This window comes from Myxocyprinus asiaticus, chromosome 48 (assembly GCF_019703515.2).
Source record: "Myxocyprinus asiaticus isolate MX2 ecotype Aquarium Trade chromosome 48, UBuf_Myxa_2, whole genome shotgun sequence".
Lineage (NCBI taxonomy): Eukaryota > Metazoa > Chordata > Actinopteri > Cypriniformes > Catostomidae > Myxocyprinus > Myxocyprinus asiaticus.
Window position 1 is genome coordinate 9,445,445 of NC_059391.1, and position 20,052 is coordinate 9,465,496.

A 20,052-nucleotide genomic window follows, 5' to 3' on the forward strand; every position below is an offset into this window, starting at 1 on the left:
ATATAAAACTGCCTATCAAAGTTGTGTCCTCACTTTGCATCAACTCCGTCAGATTTTTTTATAATCCTGAATAAATCAGACAATGTTATGATCAGCTATACTGTAACTCTGAGTACCCCTTTCCCACTTCCTGCTCAAGGTGGATGCAACAGTAGACATGTGGTCTGGTAAGTTTAATATTTTTTTATATTTTAAACAAACAATGTTTAAGTCTCTGTGGTCACAGCTTCAACATGTCAACTCCATCATTCCTATTATGATAATTTCTGATAGAATTGTGGGATAAATTTTGGCACTTTAGTTTAGGTTATAGAGGCAGCTTCAACTGAGGAAAACAACAAAATGTCTGCAGTGTACCACACATGTTTAAGATGGAAAAATATTATAACTTATAATATTAATTATAATATTATAATTATAAAATATTATAATTAATATTATAATAAAAAATATTATTTATTATAAATATTATAACTATTTATTATAAATAGTGTGAAAACAGAAAAATAAGTTATAGAATGTATTTTATCACTTAAATCCTTTAATGAACGGCATTATTAGGTAATTAAAGACTTTACACTCTTATTGGTGGATACAGTTAAAAAGACATGCTTTTTAGTGTGTCGGACAGAGCTGACACAAATTATAGTAAGATGTAAGTTATGAAGTGAATAAATGTAAATTTTCAGAAAAAAAGTGTTTTTATAAAAACCTGTTTCCTTACATGGTTCGTTAGCTGAGACCTTTGTCTACAAATATATCCATTTCAAATTAATTTAGTATTAAAAAACAAAAACTAAGATTTAAACACTTATTGTCCCTTATCTCAAGAATCAACACCTCTCTCACAGCGGCGTGGCTGATGTCTGAATGTTCACAAACAGTATGTCGTTGCTCAGCTGTTTCGAACTTCTAACATAGAAGCACTTAGCCTTAATTGTGAGGAATTCTGCAAGTGCAGAAACTGTGCAGTCTTAGCAATGGCACATTACTAGCACATTATTAACAAGCTATTTTTGCTAGTCATGTTTTTCAGGCTCTTAAACTCACCATGCCCTCCACCACCTCTCCAGCTCCATCGATGGGGGCGCACTCAGATGCGTGACCATAGCAGAAACAGTTTCCTCTCACCACCATGTCGTATATTGCGTAGTAATACTTCTCCTTGATCTCTATACGGGAGTCCAGAAGGTTGTCTCCCAGAGTGTGCAACTTGGTGAACTTCACCCTCAGATTGGTAATCTTTAGCATGTCTATAGCAGGGGAACGCATATGAAAAGACACTTCAATTTAGGAATAAAAATTTTTGATTGGAATTTTAGACCAATGGGGCCATTTAATATCTTAAATAAGCATATGGATGTATTATAAAACGTTTTAGAGAAATTATCATGGTTGTTGTTTCTTTTTTGCGCAACTTGTCCTTACTCTGGATTCGGGCACTGTACGGATCGTCAATCCTGAAGGCTGGATCCAAAACCCTAAATATGACCTTCAGAACAAGAGGAACAAGAGTCAATGGAAACTCCAGTACAATACATTTTAAGATACAGTGCATCAGATTTCCAGATGCTCACCTCGCCTTCAGTAGAGGGTTCAATATCGGAGTAGCGAGAATCACAGATAACATCGTCCACTTTCGTCATGGGTCCTTGAGAGACGAAGGGGAAGGATGCCTCACAGTCATAGGCAAAGTAACGGTACACCTGCCACGTCTTCCCAAAGTCTGATGAACGCTCGATAACCATGGCAGCAGGCCGGAATGTCTGGATAGAGATCAGACAAGAACAGGGATGGGTGGATCTATATTAAAACAATCATACTTACAATATTGATGCTGTATCGATTGATCCTAGATATTAAATGTTCCCTATTTGTCACTCACTCGACGTTGTGTCGATGTAGTGACACTAGGGGTCACTCTTGGGAGCCCCAAACACCTCTGCTTTTTTGAAAAAAGGCCGAGTGGAAGGCCAAGTGGAATTTGCAGGCCACTCCCCCGGACATACGGGTATAAAAGGAGCTGGTATGCAACCACTCATTCAGATTTTCTCTTCGGAGCCGAGCTGTTGTATTCAGTGCACTGAATTCAATTCCCTCCAAAGACGCACCTCAAAACTGCTGGATTTACGGCGCATTTCAGCGGCTTCTCACCCTCTGCACCCATGGAGTGCAGAGAACGCCCCTGGGCGCTTCGGCAGAGCGAAAATAAGTGAGTATATTCTAAAAGAGTATATTTCCATTCACACGCGGAACGTCTTTTTAAAGATGCCTTTCCGTTTGTGTGTTATTCCTGGTTGCGGTCGTTATCTCTCCGCTTCTGACGGCCACGATCGCTGTTTTACGTGTCTGGGCACTGCCCACGCGGAGACATAATTCGTGGATGAGTCATGTCCTCATTGCGAGAACATGACCATCGCAACGTTACGGTCACAGTTTGCTTTCGTAAGAATCTCTAGCGGCTCCCCACACCGGTCCTTCTACCTACATGTTTGAGGCCACGTCGGTTAGCACTGGGGGTGATTTGGGGACATCAATGGGACCACCTCCGCCGGGTATCCCCCCCATGGACCTCCCATTCCCCAGCACGCTCGCTTGCCCCGATCGGGCTCTCGCACGAGACCGCCGGCTCGTCTCAGCGCGAGTTCGACTTCTCATTTGGAGCTCAGGAAGATGATGAGTTATCGAGCGCAGCATCGGAGAGCGGGCTCGTACAATCTGACGCAGAGGCTTCGGCTGGGCTTCTCTGGAGCTGGTTGATAGACCACTCCATCCCCCTGTGGAGGGCCGGGAGGAGAATCTTTTGTCGCCGCATGCCCAGGAGGCTGCGGCACCCAAAAGCCTGACAAAAGAATGGTTTCCTCGTCTCCTGGGTCACATGTCCAGTGCACACGGCCTTCGTCACGACCACCGTCCACCGTCCCATTTTGGCAGGTATGGCGCTCCAGCGGTGGACCCCCTGCCCCTGTGCGCCCAGCTGTGGCACAAACATGCCCACATGGGATTGGTTTGACTACGGGGACGAGATTCCTCCTCCTCCCTCCTTGGCCAATCTTATGGTGGGCGGCAGGAGCCAGGTAAGTGCTTCGATGTCCCTGGACTCAACAGTCCAGGGACATCGGCTCGAGTCCCCTCGACGTGGCACCTCGGGCCCCACCCGCTGGTACGTCCGCACTTTCCAACCCGTTGCGATGGCTGACCCGCACCATCCGACTCGGCTATGCGATTCAGTTCGCCAGGCGCCCGCCCAGGTTCAGCGGCATCCGCTTCACCTCGGTGAAGGGTGAGAACGCCGCTACCTTATGTGCAGAGATCACTACCCTTCTGCGCAAGGGAGAGCCTGTCCCTCCAGCCGAGATGAAGAAAGGGTTCTACAGCCCTTACTTCATCGTACTGAAGAAAGGCAGTGGGTTGCGACCAATCCTGGATCTGCGAGTACTGAACCAGGCTTTGCACAGACTCCCGTTCAAGATGCTGATGCATAAATGCATTCCAGCGAGCGTCCGGCATCAAGATTGGTTCACGGCGGTAGACCTGAAGGATGCGTACTTCCACATCTCGGTCTTACCTCGACACAGACCCTTCCTGCGGTTTGCCTTCGAAGGCCAGTCGTACCAGTACAAGGTCCTCCCCTTTGGCCTGTCCTTGTCCCCTCACATCTTCACAAAGGTCGCAGAGGCTGCCCTTGCCCCGCTAGGGGAAGTGGGCGTCCGCATCCTCAACTATCTCGATGACTGGCTAATCCTAGCCCACTCTCGAGAGTTACTGTGCGCACACAGAGACCTCGTGCTCCGGCACCTCAGCCGACTGGGGCTTTGGGTCAACTGGGAAAAAAGCAAGCTCTCCCCGGTTCAGAGCATTTCATTTCTAGGTTTGGAGTTGGACTCATGACAGTGCGCCTCACGTACGAGCATGCGCAGTCGGTGCTGAACTGACTGAAGGCATTCAGACGGAGGACAGCGGTTCCACTGAAACTTTTTCAGAGGCTCCTGGGCCATATGGCATCCTCTGCGGCCGCCACACTGCTCGGGTTGTTGTATATGAGAACGTTTCAGCACTGGCTTCAGACTCGAGTCCCAAGATGGGCATGGCGCCATGGGACACATCGCGTAGCCATCACGCCGATCTGTCGCCGCCTCTTCAGTCCTTAGACCGACCTTGCATTTCTACAGGCAGGGGTTCCCCTAGAGCAGGTCTCCAAGCACATCATCATTACAACAGACACCTCCAAGACAGGCTGGGACGCCGTATGCAATGGCACACAGCCGCCGGCTCCTAGACTTGCCCGCGGCTGCGTTGGCACATCAACTGCCTAGAGTTGTTGGCAGTACTGCTCGTCCTGCGGAGGTTCCGGCTGTTGATCCAGGGCATGCATGTGTTGGTCCGGACGGACAACACAGCGACGGTAGCGTACATCAACCATCAAGGCAGTCTATGCTCCCGTTGCATGTCACAACTCACCCGCCGTCTCCTCTGGAGTCAACAGCGCCTCAAGTCGCTACGAGCCACTCACATCCCGGGCGCCCTCAATACTGCAGCGGACACGCTGTCACGTCAGGTTACCCTCAGGGGAGAGTGGAGACTCCACCCGCAGGTGAGCCAGCTGATTTGGAGTCGATTCGGTCGAGCACAGGTAGACCTGTTTGCTTCCCGGGAATACTCCCACTGCCTGCTTTGGTACGCCCTGACCGAGGCACCCCTCAGTATAGATGCACTGGCACACAGCTGGCCCCCTGGACAACGCAAATACGTGTTTCCCCCAGTGAGCCTACTTGCACAGACCCACAGAGCCCACCCAGACGTGGTTCTCGGATCTCACGCTCCTCGTGACAGCCCCCCCCCCAAGGAAGGACCTTCTTTCTCAGGGATGGGGCACCATCTGGCACCCGCGACCTGACCTCTGGAATCTCCACGTCTGGCCCTTGGACGGGACGCAGAAGACCTTTGTGGCCTACCAACCGCGGTGGTAGACACGATCACTCTGGCTAGGGCACCCACTACGAGGTGCCTGTATGCCTTGATGTGGCGTCTGTTCGCTAAGTGGTGTTCTTCCCGACACGAAGACCCCCAGAGATGCGCAGTCGGATTGGTGCTTTCCTTCCTGCAGGAGAGGCTGGAGGGGCGGCTGTCCCCCTCCACCCTGAAGGTGTATGTAGCCGCTATTTCGGCTCATCACAATGCAGTAGATGGTAAGTACTCGGAGAAGCAGGACTTGATCATCAGGTTCCTGAGAGGCGCTAGGAGGTTGAATCCCTCCAGACCGTGCCTCGTCCCCTCATGGGACCTCTCTGTAGTCCTTCGGGGTCTACAGGGAGCTCCCTTTGAGCCCTTGGAGTCAGCTGAGCTTAAGGCACTCTCTTTGAAGACTGCCCTCCTGACTGCGCTCACTTCCATCAAAAGAGTAGGGGACCTGCAGGCGTTCTCTGTCAGCGAATCGTGCCTGTCAGCGAATCGACCGGGCTATGTGCCCAAGGTTCCCACGACCCCTTTTAGGGATCAGGTGGTGAACCTGCAAGCACTGCCCCAGGAGGAGGCAGACCCAGCCTTGATGTTGCTGTGTCCGGTGTGAGCTTTACGCATTTATTTGGATCGCACACAGAGCTTTAGAAGCTCCGAGCAGCTCTTTGTCTGCTTTGGTGGACAGCGGAAAGGAAGCGCTGTCTCCAAACAGAGGATCGCCCAATGGGTTATTGACACCATCACGATGGCATATCAGGCTCAGGACGTGCCACCCGCTGCAGGGTTACGAGCCCACTCTACCAGGAGTGTGGCAGCCTCCTGGGCCCTGGCCAGTGGCGCCTCTTTGGCAGACATCTGCAGAGCAACGGGCTGGGCAACACCCAACAACTTTGTGAGGTCCTACAATCTCCGGGTTGAGCCGGTCTCGTCCCGTGTATTGGCAGGCATGAGCAGGTAAGTTCCAGGACAGCTGGCCGGGTGTACCGCTTGCGCATAGTGCCTTTCCCCTCCCTTGAGGTGAAGACGTGCGCTCTTGACTCCCAGTCGTGTTCACAGAGTGTGATCCCTGGATGAATTTCCTCCTTAGCCCTCTGGCAGTTGAGTTTGCGGAGAAACTCGGTGCCAGCCAGTACATGCACTAATGAGACCCTGGAGGTAGGTGCTCCACATGTGCTGGTTCCCCAAAGGCGACCCCATGTGATATCTTCCGCAAAATCGTTTCTCTGTCGGTAAACTGCATCTTCCTTGGGCAGAGGACCCTCTGCCCCCGGTCGCCATGCTCTGTAGAAACTCCTCCCCCGTCGGGTAGGACCTACCATGGGACCTCTCCACATGGCATACTTCCGACAAGACTCGGTAAGGCCATGTGACGTATTCCACTCAAAATACCACCCCCCCCCCCCCTTTTTGGGTGGGGTGTGGTCTGATGGAGGTAACGAGACGTTGTGTCCCTCTTGCCACAATGCTGAACTACCCACTGAAATGGCCGGGACCTGGTCTCAGCTCCTCAGCACAAAACCTGAATGAGTGGTTGCATATCAGCTCCTTTTATACCCGTATGTCTGGGGGAGTGGCATGAAAATTCCACTCGCCAATTCTCATTGGCCTTTTTTCAAAAAAGCAGAGAGTGACTCCTAGTGTCACTGCATCGACACAACGTCTCGTTCCCTCCATCAGGGAACGGAGGTTACGAAAGTAACCATAACGGTTTTTTTTGTATGAAAATATAAGTGTGTCAGATGATTTAAAGTGGAACAGTGCTAGCAAATAGTATTTATCCCTCAGCTCGTTTTAACATCATCATGAGTTTTTTCACTAAACTAAGGAAAGATGAAGCTAAAATTGACATTTAATATCATAGGCTTTTGTTGAAATTGAGGTGTCATAATTTGTTATTATGTATTGTTACTGATAATGGCTTTTAAATATAATGTTAAATGGCTATAATTAACCATTTTATGCAAAAAATAAATTTCATAGTCACAACAATTTCCATTTAAAGGAATATTCCAGGTTCAATACAAGTTGAGCTTTATGGACTGCATTTTTACCATAATGTTGCATACCACAAAACATAATTACCAATCGTCCCTTGTTTATTTAAAAAATAAAAAAATCGCATTACAGTTACTCAGAAATTACACGGTTACAGTAAAGCACTTAAAATGGAAATGAATGGGGCCAGTCCACAAAAATTAAACTACACACTGTTTCAAATGTATAGACACACAATGTAAACATTATACCAGTTACCATTATTCTAGTGTGATAAAATCGGTGACTAACCTTATTTGTTCAACCTTACTATAACTCTGTCATCATGACAACGTAATGCCGACGGATAATTCCTGTAATCTGGTACAAACTGTAATGCCCGTAATTTTATCACTCTAAAATCACGTATTAATATCTTGTGGCTATATTTTTGAAATAGTGTGTATTTTAATGTTTGTGGACTGGCCCATTCACTTCCATTGTAAGTGTTGTACTGTAACAGCACTTTTTTAAATTAAGGGTCAAAATTATTATTGTGGTAATCAACGTTATGCCACAAATGCTGTCGATTGATCTTAACTTGTATTGAACCCAGAATACTCCTTTATTAGAAATAAGTATTGGTAGTGGTAATGTTGGCATTGTTTGTACTTGGTATCGGAAGAAAATAAGTGACATTGCCCCTCTCTACTCTGAACATGGCGTATGAGAAGAACCCCAAACTTGGCCATGTAGAAGGTGTGAACATTGCTATAAAGTTAATAATCACACACTAATGGTTGAATAGATGACGAAAGATGAAAGTCTTGTTCCTATTTCTCAGTAATCAAGGTAGCAAGCATCACATGACCACTATCGTTCTCTTGATGCTTGGCGTTTAATATGCACTTGCTGATCTTGTGTAACTGTATTGCTAATCTTTGAGGTCCCACTGAAATTCAAGCCTTATCTTAAGCATTCCAGCCGTCTCAGTTGACTACACAGCTGGGTTTATCCCAGACCTCCCACGGCTCCCACACACTGAGCGACACTTCCCCTCCCCTCCCAGCCGATACACATCAACCCCTCCTCCCTTCCCACATTCTCCCTTAACGACCTCAAATCTCACCTCAGGCTGTGGCGACACCTTCCACACAACCACACACATCACAAACTGACAGTGTCCCTCACCGACTAACCTTAAAAGTCATGATGAGGTGGGTGAAGTGGAATTCTGCCTCGAGGTTTAGCTGGATTGTGACATTCTCCAAGCCTGTGAGAGAGATAAAGAGAAATTAAAGACACAATACAAGATGAAGGGCTGTATTTCTTCACCTGTTCAGGAATTCTTGAAACATCCAGAACTCTCGTCCAAGACCAAATGCCAAAGTGTACTTCTAGAAGTCTTTTGGCATCTAATAAAATATATTTTATTTTGCAAATGTTATATTTTTGCAGGACTAAATTGCAAAAACTTGACTGTCATTATTTTGACCCGTGCACTGAAACCCAGAGGACAACGGCATTGCTTAGAGGTTGCTCTTTCATAGCTCAGGAGACTTTATTGAGCTCTCGATATTTTTCTTTACATAAGTATCAACAGTGTCTCAGATGTTGCTCCAAAGATTTCTTGTTAGAAATAACAATAGACAAAAATGAGAGTAGACAACTTGGTCTTGGAAGAATTTGATGAGAAATGTTTAGGTTCATATTGAAAACTCTGACTTGATTGCAGACTTTGGTATCTTGGCACAAGACCACAGTTTGAAACGTTCAGTGAGTTTACATGCGCAGTTATAATCGAGCTATGATGAGTTTTTGCATAGTTGATTTACTGTTCTCATCTGTCCGTCCATTTATACATGATACAATGCTTAATCGAATATTTCAAGGAAGATAAATATGCCAGTTCAAATACATGTCGTGCGTCACCTCTGTCTTTCTAAGACAATGGCGAGACCAATTGTGGTTGGATTAATGTGTAAACATGCTGGACAAAGCCGAGCAACAACTGCATTATCTGGGTCTGTTAGTGCGACTTTGCAAAAAAACTGGTGCGATTTCAGACGGACTAAAGCGTTTACATGATATTTTTTAAAAGACGAGTTACTGAACTTTTATCATTCAACTTTTAAATTGCATGTAAACATAATGACAGAAGACACGTGAGATTATAAAAGTGCTTTCAGTGGCGATAAATAATAAAACTATAAGAATAAACAGTTATCATATCTTTCATTAGGTAGATGGTCACCACCCCTGTATTTCCAGGCTTTCTGTCTAGTTGGCTGCTGCTGTATCTCTGATGAGTAAATGCTCCCCTGTCCTCCCACCCAACTCTCGCTCTCCAAACTTTACATTCACAGGCTTCTCTGGTTGCATTCATGGCCCATTTCCTGTCCCTCTATATTTCACACTCTCCTGCTGCTATAACTATTAAATCTCTGGATTTGCCTTTCCTCAGTCTGCTCATTTTATTGAAGAACATACAGTATGTCATGGAGATTTTGGTTGTTACAGCTGGACTGGTTGAATGTAGGGATGTGCACGAGTAATGGACAAATCATGTTCTTATTCTGCACCAGCTTGTCGACTATTTAAAACACCACTCGAATATCGCAAATTGATTTTCCTTTGCGTATTTACCTGCCGTGGGCAACCCTGAATTATCCTGTACTTTCCCTTTGAATCTCTTACCAAATCAAGTAGCTACAATTGAGTCCACTGTGGGCACTGTTGATGTGTATCGTTGAGGTTTTGGATGAGAGAAGAAGATATCATGGCGTCTGTGCTTTCAAGCAAATCCAAATATGGCAATACTTGTAACATTCTGATTCTTAATGAATTCTACTCTGTTGGTACTCGTTTCTTGTTGGATTCATGCAAACCAACGAACGAGGATCTGCTTTATGGTGAAAAGAAAATACGAAGTGGTATGAGAAACTCTGAAGCATTTCAGACCAGTATGTACTTAAAAAAATCTGAACACCGGCAGAATGCATTTTATAAAAAGCCAAATTTCACCACTTGTTTTTCTAAATAACATGTGAAATTATATAAAATGTGACAGCCTTAATGCCATCAGTATTGGTTTCAATGTAAGCTCTGGGTGAGTGCAAATGTTTTTCACTGTTATTATTATTATTATTTCATTTTTATGAATACATATTGTTCATTTAATTTTTTCCCAAAAGAAAAACATAGGTTGTTAAAGTTATCTTATTTTGAAACAGTTCTTGGTAACATTTGTAAATAAAGCAAAATACAAATTTCACGTATGTGTCATAGGCCTACTAGTTATTTTTACTTATATTTTAATTTACGAGTAATCGATTACTCGTTTTTAGTGGGATATTGTACTCTACTACAAAATTATTTGAAAATTCCCATTTCTAGTTGAATGCAGAGTAGCGATAAACCAATATAGCAACCAGGCCAATTAACTGGCTTATATTAGGTCATTTTGAGATTATCTGCATTGGCTGACAGCCATAAAGTTACCAGAGTTGAGACTTCAACCTTGTGTGAGTTTCAAAGTCTAAAAGCAGGTTTGCCAATGAATATATTGTTTAATAATTTATTTAATTTCTAATAAATGTTAAGTAAAATAAGTGTCTTTTCAATTAATTTCAGCAATTTTGTGTACATCTCATTAATTTTGTAAATTTAATTAAATTGCATGTATGTATATTGGTATTATCAAGGCCATCAGGCACTGTGCTGTCTAGATACCAATATCAGCCGTTGAAAAACCGATATTGCTCAACTACTAGTGAAGATGTTTCATTCAATATGTTCATATTCCCAACATGACCAAGTTTCTAAAATAAAATATGCTCTTTTAGAGTTACACAATATAATTTTAGTTGTAGACTGATTTTTTTGTGTACCTGACTCTAAAGTTTAACCCCATCTTAATACTATACTAGCCATCAGACAGGTGGAAACCTCTTTCCCAAGGGAAAAAAGTTGTCATAGCACACATTAAAGACAGGTCATCATCTTAACTGGCCAGCAATAAGGCAACTGCTTTGAACTTGTAAAGTTGTAAGTCCCACCATTGGTCTGATTATAGGGGAACTAACGGACACACTAAGGAGAGAGAGTTCCCTCTGATAAGACCTTGTGTCACAGCCTTCCTATTTTCCTAAGAAAACTGTAAAGTGACTACTACCTTTTATGACCAAGACTAAACAATAGTCAAATACCAAAAACAGTACAGTAGAGAATAGCACTGGAAATGAAAGAAGATGAATATTACTGGTTTTATTTTGGTATCAAAACTAAACTTACCATTTTCCGACTGCCACCAAGTCTTCAGGCGATTTGGGGCAAAAGTAGTGACGACATTTTCAATTCCATGGCTGGATATTTGGTGCGTCCGCTCATTGTAGGACTCCCTGGAATCGCACATAAAGCACTTCTTCTCTTCCTGAGATGGAGGGGGGTGGGAAAACCAGAAAATGTCAATTGCATTCTTGTGATGCTATATAGATTTCTCCAAATGCAATGGATGACTGAAGGAGATACCGAAGCAATTACACCCACTAGGTCTTATTTACATGAAGCAGCGGTTTTAAAGTTTGCTGGCTTACAGAGAGCATTGATTTCATTTGCTCTCCAGATGTATAGTGTTTGGTGTGTGTTCCTCCGTGACATTTTTCTTTTAATTAAAAACCTGTTGGAGCAGTAGCTGTTTTGAGAGCGATCTGACTAAAAGTTAGGTCTTGTATGGTGTTGGTGGTTTTAAAATGTAACTAGCTTCATAAATTAAGCACCTATCCTAACAATAGCATGTTCCTCAACCTTATAACCGCCATTTGACCTAACCAAGAAGGATGATGACATCGCCACAATGTTTAATGACTGTCTGCATACCATAAGCTCTAAGTCAAAATGTTTCACTGCAAAGGGTTGTCTGTGATTTAACCACTTTTTTCAGATGATTAAAGGAGTGATCAAAGAACTGATACAAGATTGTAAAGCAAATTTCTTGCTTTCTCTCTCAAGTCTCTCAAGTCAAGACTATCTGATGAGTGATAATCAGTTAGAATCAATGAGCCCCTATAAACCTCCTGGTTGCATTTTTGAAGATTCAGAAGACCCTCATAACCCATTTCCAATAGCCACACATAAAAAAGATTGGGCCGTTTACAAGGAAGTAGTCTAGACATCCAAAGGTTGTAAGTCCAGAATCAAATCTCTAAAGGCAAACATAGTTTGCATATTTCAGAAACACCCACATGACATAACAACACCACAATAAAGCCAGATAAAAGCCCTGGGGATGTTTTTTTTTTTAAAAAAAAACTTTAACATATAAATCCTCAAGTGTGGTATTACAATATAATTATAAGGCCAAATATAGAGCCCACAGGGGTGCAGTTTTCATTTCAGAGGGACATTTATCAAGTTATGTCATGACGTTATCATGTTATTAATGTTTACATGTGCAACTTTTTAAAATACGAAAAAGAAATACTTATTACTCTCTAATTATTTGATATCCCATTGCATTGTCTTATAATGGTGAAACTTCAGCAGTTATTTGACCGTGAAGGCTAGGTTTTTGAGATGTAGCCCATATGTTACCTGCAAATGACTGACGATACAAAAGGGCTCAGGTCTTTGAAGTCCGCATGTTGAGGTGGCCGAAAGTTGTTGAGCTCTCCCAATAAGCAGATCTCCTGTCGCAGGGTAACAGCTCCCCTCTGTGCAAACATCTCCCAGCTCGGGCACCTGTGCAAGAGCCCATGCCCCTAGACCTTTGTGGAAGATTAATATCCATTTGAATTAATAAAACTTGATGTTCGCCTTTGTTTATTCTTGTATACTTTCAGTTTTAGAAAAGCTAAAAATGTAGGACATAATGAGTGGAAAAAGTGGCCTTTATACCAGTACCCAATTTTATATAATAAACAATGCAAAAAAATATGCATATGCATAACTCAATAAATGCATACAGTATGTTATGTCTGATATGCCTCAATGTGTCACATGAGTAAGGTATCTAAATAAGATGCAATGTTCTGTAATGAGGTTTTCCAAACAGGGTTTGTGAGATTGTGATAGAAATGCCAGTGCTGAAATAAATGTAACTAAAATTTATAATAATAATAATAATAATAATAATAATAATAATAAAGTTCATTGAAATAAAATAAATAAAAAAACTGAGAGAGAGAGAACATGCAAAGATGCTGTAAAATGTATTGTGTTTTGAAAGATTATCATTATTTAAAACAACAGTGGATATGCTACTTCAAGTAAATAATTAATGATTCATGGATTCATCTGATAAAAAGTGTTTGGGACCCCTGCTTTATCCTTGCTGGGGGGCGGTGGGGAATGTTTAAATCAACCTAAGATGGTTTCTGCTGGTCTAGCTCCATGGTCTGTTGGCTATTTTAGAGGGCTTTGGGGAACTTTTCAGATGGTCATGCTGAGAAACCAGCTTACTTGCCAGCTAAACCAACTGAGCACAAGCTTGTCCATGCGTAGGAGACCAGCTTAAACCAGCTTAGACCAGCTAAAAACATTTTACGCTGATTTAAGATTTTTTTTTTTTTTTTAAAGCATGAGAAAGTAATTAATAAACAAGAATTTAAAAGTTAAATCAAAACGAAAGAAAATGTCTACATTAAATCTGCACAAAACCAAATCTGCTATTATGCCGTTAAAACTTACTTATAAGGGCTGCTGCAAGATGTAACAGCATGTTTTCCGAATCTTTCTTCTTGCAGTAGTCCTGATTCTGCTGTGGAAACAGTCTGCTCTCTTTAGACTGCGCCTATGCAATGGAGCTGCGTGAGAAATGTTCTTGCAGCGTTACTCCTCTGCGCATGCGCACCACGCCTCATACCCCCCCCCCCCTTGAGGCAATAAACTTTTGCACCAGAGGCCGGTGAAAACCTAAATTAAAAGAGCGATTAAATGCAAGTATAAACAAACTCGACTGTACCCACACAACAAATGAATTATAATGACAGCAAAGACAGTGAGGAAATTATGCCGTTTGATGGGATATGAAACGGTCCCTCAGGAAAGGTAGATTTATCTTCCCTCCTTCAAATGGGCGGGATTGTGTTTGGAACCGAAAAATCTTTGAAAAAGCCTGAAATGTGAAATAATATTTGCTGTAAAGTGGTAATGTATTCGTCTTTTGACCTGTATGTTACAGGGCAGACTAATACAATATCAGGTAGGTGTTTTGTTTTCTCCAGTTTCCCATAGAAAAAAGTTTTTTTTTTTTTTTTTTTTTTTTAATGTACCATGGTAAAGTGATGGTATCCGATGACAATACCGTGGTTTGAATGATTACCATACTGTATATTCATGTACCATGTTATTTGCATGGTGCTTTAAAAAAATACCAAATTACTGTGGTTTATGTCCACAAAAAAATAAATAAAAATAAAACAACATGGTAGTACTGTGGTACATTTTGTTTGTGTTAAAACAAAGAAAACGACCTATAATGTATCTGTAGATCATTCTCAAACTTTTTCAACATGGTGAGAAAAGCACTAAACAAAATGTGTAAAACAATATAGAGTCAAACCATTTAATATTATTTAATAAAAGGTTAGGTTTCAGAATGATGCCTTTTAAATGGGGTTTCTTTATTATTTGAAATATTTTTCATTACTTAAGTTAAGGAACATGTTTGTCACCATATTTTGATAATGACCCATATGATTGCTAAAGAAAAGTTTCCCTTTTTTTCAAAGATAAAAATCACATTTCACAACTGTAATAATTTTGTTAACAGTTATTCTTTCTTCCAAAGTTTATAACCTGAAATGAACTTACCTATGATCAGTGAAACAGCCTTAAATAAGGGAGGAATTCCTCAGTAATTAGACTGTTTAAAGGTGAGTCAGGTGGCAGGAGGTTTGCGTGGAACTGATGTGGATCGAGTGGTTGCCTTGGTTGACAGGGCTCCAGACTAAAAAAAATGACTTAACTGAAACATTTAGGAGCCAAATTACTGTTTTAAATAATTGCTTTATTTAGATTGTTGTTCAAAAAAAACAAGATAGAAAGTCAAAGAAAAGATATCTGGTAGCTCATTAATCGGGTGTTTATTATAAATATACTGTATAGTTGAGTGCGCAGATTTGCATTCCTGTTTTGTCTCATAAGTTTTCACACCCCTTTAAGAATTTATACAAATATTGTTTACATTTTACAATTTTTTTATTTAGTACTGCCCTTCAAAATCTACATAACAGGTATTTACATAATGTATAATATGCATATAGTAGTGTGTTGCCTTCTTGAGCATCAGTGAACGTTTGCACCTAATAGTTGTGTATCCTCACAACTAGTCCCTCAGTGGTCCTAAGTATCAAAAGCTGGTTCTCACATCACACATATATACAGTGCATCCGGAAAGTATTCACAGCGCTTCACTTTTTCCACATTTTGTTATGTTACAGCCTTATTCCAAAATGGATTAAATTCATTATTTTCCTCAAAATTCTACAAACAATACCCCATAATGACAACATGAAAGAAGTTTGTTTGAAATCTTTGCAAATTTAAAAAAAAATAATAATAATAAAAAATAAAATCACATGTACATAAGTATTCACAGCCTTTGCCATGACACTCAAAATTGAGCTCAGGTGCATCCTGTTTCCACTGATCATCCTTGAGATGTTTCTACAACTTGATTGGAGTCCACCTGTGGTAGATTCAGTTGATTGGACATGATTTGGAAAGGCACACACCTGTCTATATAAGGTCCCACAGTTAACAGTGCATGTCAGAGCACAAACCAACCCATGAAGTCCAAGGAATTGTCTGTAGACCTCTGAGACAGGATTGTATTGAGGCACAGATCTGGGGAAGGGTACAGAAAAATTTCTGCATCATTGAAGGTCCCAATGAGCACAATGGCCTCCATCATCCATAAATGGAAGACTTTGGAACCACCAGGACTCTTCCTAGAGCAGGCCGCCTGGCCAAACTGAGCGATCGGGGGAGAAGGGCCTTAGTCAGGGAGGTGACCAAGAACCCGATGGTCACTCTGACAGAGCTCCAGCATTTCTCTGTGGAGAGAGGAGAACCTTCCAGAAGAACAACCATCTCTGCAGCACTCCACCAATCATGCCTGTATGGTAGAGTGGCCAGACGGAAGCCACTCCTCAGTAAAAGGCAAATGACAGCCCGCCTGGAGTTTGCCAAAAGGCACCTGAAGGACTCTCAGACCATGAGAAACAAAGATTGAACTCTTTGGCCTGAATGGCAGGCGTCATGCCTGGAGGAAACCAGGCACCGCTCATCACCTGGCCAATACCATCCCTACAGTGAAGCATGGTGGTGGCAGCATCATGCTGTGGGGATGTTTTTCAGCGGCAGGAACTGGGAGACTAGTCAGGATCGAAGGAAAGATGAATGCAGCAATGTACAGAGACATCCTTGATGAAAACCTGCTCCAGAGCGCTCTGGACCTCAGACTGGGGTGAAGGTTCATCTTCCAACAGGACAACGACCCTAAGCACACAGCCAAGATAACAAAGGAGTGGCTATGGGACAACTCTGTGAATGTCCTTGAGTGGCCCAGCCAGAGCCCAGACTTGAACCCGATTGAACATCTCTGGAGAGAAATGAAAATGGCTGTGCACCGATGCTCCCCATCCAACCTGATGCAGCTTGAGAGTTCTTGCAAAGAAGAATGGGAGAAACTGCCCAAAAATATGTGTGCCAAGCTTGTAGCATCATACTCAAAAAGACTTGAGGCTGTAATTGGTGCCAAAGGTGCTTCAACAAAGTATTGAGCAAAGGCTGTGAATACTTATGTACATGCGATTTTTTTTTATTTTTATAAATTTGCAAAGATTTCAAACAAACTTCTTTCATGTTGTCATTATGGGGTATTGTTTGTAGAATTTTGAGGAAAATAATGAATTTAATCCATTTTGGAATGCACTGTATATGGGAGTGCATATATTAAATAGATTAAATTTTAATTTTCACTCTTGTAGTCTTTGTGTCTGGGCCATCTAGTCACAGTAAAGAAAGGTTACCAAAAAAAAAACTTTTTTTTTTCATTATATATACAGCAGGAATGCAGCAATAACCTCTGGTTGGAGTAGAACAGGATACTGAAGGAAGAGCTCTCCCAAAAAAAGATGGATGAGCATTTCTTGAAAGAAGATGAAATGAAGGTGAAGTACTACACTGGGCGTCCATATTTTGCTGTTGAGATGGGTGTGCTGATGCAGCTTCTCCCCTGCCTACCACAAACAGGCCAAAAACTTTCACATTTTCAGATGCTCCTCTTAACTCCGTTGCGCCTGAGGCTGAATCTGCCAATCCAGCACATTGCACACCTCTTCTGCATAGATCGAAAGACTGTGTCCACCATGTTCAGAGACACCATAAGTGCAATGTTTACACACCTCAGCCCTTTGGTGCACTGGCCAAAGAGACATTGCTTGCAAGGCAGCATGCCACATCAGTTTGTGGAGGCTTTTGGCAATCGTGTTGCAGATATTGTGGACTGCTTGGGAATTAACATTGAGAGAGCATCAAATCTGAAAGCTAGAGCACAGACATTTTCCCACTACAAACACAAGCACACTCTAAAATATCTTATTGGCATTACACCACAGGGAGCTATCTCTTTCATTTCCAAAGGGTAGGGAGGTCGTGTCAGTGACAAGCAAGTGACTGAGAACAGTGGCCTTCTTAATAAACTATTGCCTGGAGACATAGTGTTGGCGGAATGTGGATTTGGCATCAGGGACAGTGTCGGACTAATGTGCAGAAGTGAAAATCCCTGCATTCACAAGAGGATGCTGCCAACTGGATGCAAAAGATATGGGGGAGACACGGCAGATAGCTCACCTCAGGGTTCATGTGGAGAGGGTGATTGGATGTGTACACACCAAGTACACCATACTAAGTGAGACCATACCAGTGAGCATGGTGCGCCCATGTGTAGGCGAGGACATGATATTCTTTGACAAGATTGTGACTGGGCTGTGCCTTGACTAATATGTGCCCCAGTGCTGTTATGAAACCGTAAACCATGTCATAAACCATGTGAACTGAATATGCTGCATTAACAGCTTATTCATATGTTGCATATCACGTGTTACCATAAAAAATGATGGAAAAGTGTTTCAATTCTGAATCTCTTTATTTGTGTAACATAATATGCTGAAGTAAATACAGTTCACAGTAACATTGTAGTGCAAATACAACAGGTAAACAAAGTGGCAGTGTAACCTTAAAGTACTGACAGTTGAGATAAAAAAGGCAGTAAATAAGTAAGTGCATCACTTGCTGAAGGTGCTTGACTGAGTCCCACACAGCTGAGGTGGAACCACTGGATTGCACAGTTTTTGATGTCACAAGTCACCATGTCATCCTGGTCTTCAGGTCCTCTGCAAAGGCACCACTGTTTGTTTATGTTCTCTAGTGCCTGTTTTCTTGGCCTTCTTGTGCGAGATGGCTGTAACTCGGTTAAAGGCTTAGCATGCAGTGTTGTGGAGGCTGATCGGGTGTAGTGACAAGCCATAAGCTCGGGTAGAGAAACTTTGAGGAAAAACTCCTGTGGCTTTGTCAGAAGTGTCGTCCAGAAGTCCACATCTGGTAAGATCCGAACCACAACACAGTCTTTCTGCGTCCACACCGCAAAGTCACAAAACTCTTTGTTTTGTGCTTGGCTGTAGTACTTGTGTGTCCACTTCAAGTTTAACTTCCCATCAGTTAGCTGGAGACAAAAGTTGCTGTCATCTGCACAGGCCTGCAGGATGGAGTTGTTGCGGCACTTAAATGTGCATTCGATTTCCAGACAGCCTTTCCCACAATATGTGCAGTGAATGAGCCCATCAAGTGATGCCCCAACTTCAGGAAATTATGGATTTATTATAAAACCCACATTGCTCCACTTTTAGGTTCCCGTGCTGGGATGCTATCAGTGTGAAATAGGTCTGCCTTGTCTATCCCTCATCTGATGGCAGCTGAGATTTATGTTTTTTTGAGGTAGCACACCCTCCTCACAGTTGAAATAGCTGGTCTGGCAACACTGGTGGACACAACGGCATTCTAAGCTGTTATTCTTCCTGCTCTTGATGTGTACCAGACAGGGGATCGATGTTGCTGTCTCGTCTGAGCTTCCACTACAGCCGCATGTGTCTCTGTTACCGCTACCACATGTGTGAGGCCCTCACAGTGCTGGTGCAGGACAGAGAGTTTGCATCCATCCTTTCCTGGGTCACAAAGGTGCTGGATGGACTTTGGCAATACACGTGGCTTAACAGGGTCTGCATAATCATGGTAGTAGTCCTCCATTCCAGAAAGACAAACAGCCTTGCTGTGAGTGTGTAAAATCTGAAGTAGGGGTGACAGGTCCAAAAGTGTGGGCTTGTGCCCACATGGACTCATGCAGTCAGCACAAGTCTGTATCCCTTACATACTTCTCTCTCCACTGATGCACTTGTCGAGCTCCTTCTTCTTAGCTATCAATCTTGTAGCCCACCTCCGCTTGGACCTTGTCCACACTAGTGGGCATCATCCAGTAGGCTGGAACATCAGTGACTGTCTTGGTCAACCGTATTTGCCTTTAACCATGCTCACATATATTGTTTTTCACCAAGATCGAGTTATCTCTAATACATTTACATTTATTCATTTATCCAAAGCAACTACAACTGAGGAGAACAATAGAAGTGATTCATCCAACAAAAGGGGCAACAATTTAATAAGTGCTGTAATACAAGTCTCACACAGCTTAGAGCAGTACACATAGCAAGGAAAGTTTTTTGTTTTGTTTGTTTTTTAAAGAACTTAAAGGTAGTGCGTTAGTATGAATGAGTTTGGTGTTCACGAAAAAGATGTCTTTAGCTGTTTTTTGAAAGAGGGTAAAGACAGCCGCTTGGGTGGAATTAGGCAGGTCATTCCACCAGTGGGGAGCAGTCAAGATAAAGGTCCAGGACAGTGATTTTGTGCCTCTATGAGATGGCACCATGAGGCGCCATTCACCCGCAGAACGCAGGCTTCTGAAGGGCACATAAGTCTGAAGTAGTGAGTTTAGATATTGGGGTGCGGAGCTAGTGGTTGTTCTATAAGCAAGCATCAATGCTTTGAACTTAGCGTTAGCAA

At 42.7% G+C, this 20,052-nt stretch overlaps 1 protein-coding gene across 1 annotated transcript in view; it reads right to left on the reverse strand.

Annotated features, from left to right (window-relative positions):
- The window catches only part of LOC127437485 (laminin subunit beta-1-like), a 64,567-nt gene extending 50,834 nt beyond the window's left edge, over positions 1-13,733 (reverse strand). Inside the window, exons 1-7 of the mRNA XM_051692426.1 lie at positions 13,621-13,733; positions 12,526-12,698; positions 11,227-11,365; positions 8,133-8,206; positions 1,578-1,766; positions 1,429-1,492; positions 1,051-1,253 (exon numbers count right to left, since the gene is read on the reverse strand). Of these exons, the coding sequence (XP_051548386.1) occupies positions 1,051-1,253; positions 1,429-1,492; positions 1,578-1,766; positions 8,133-8,206; positions 11,227-11,365; positions 12,526-12,698; positions 13,621-13,651 (873 nt within the window). The 5' untranslated portion in view covers positions 13,652-13,733. The remainder of the gene's footprint in view (positions 1-1,050; positions 1,254-1,428; positions 1,493-1,577; positions 1,767-8,132; positions 8,207-11,226; positions 11,366-12,525; positions 12,699-13,620) is intronic.
- Between the last annotated feature and the right edge of the window lie 6,319 nt (positions 13,734-20,052).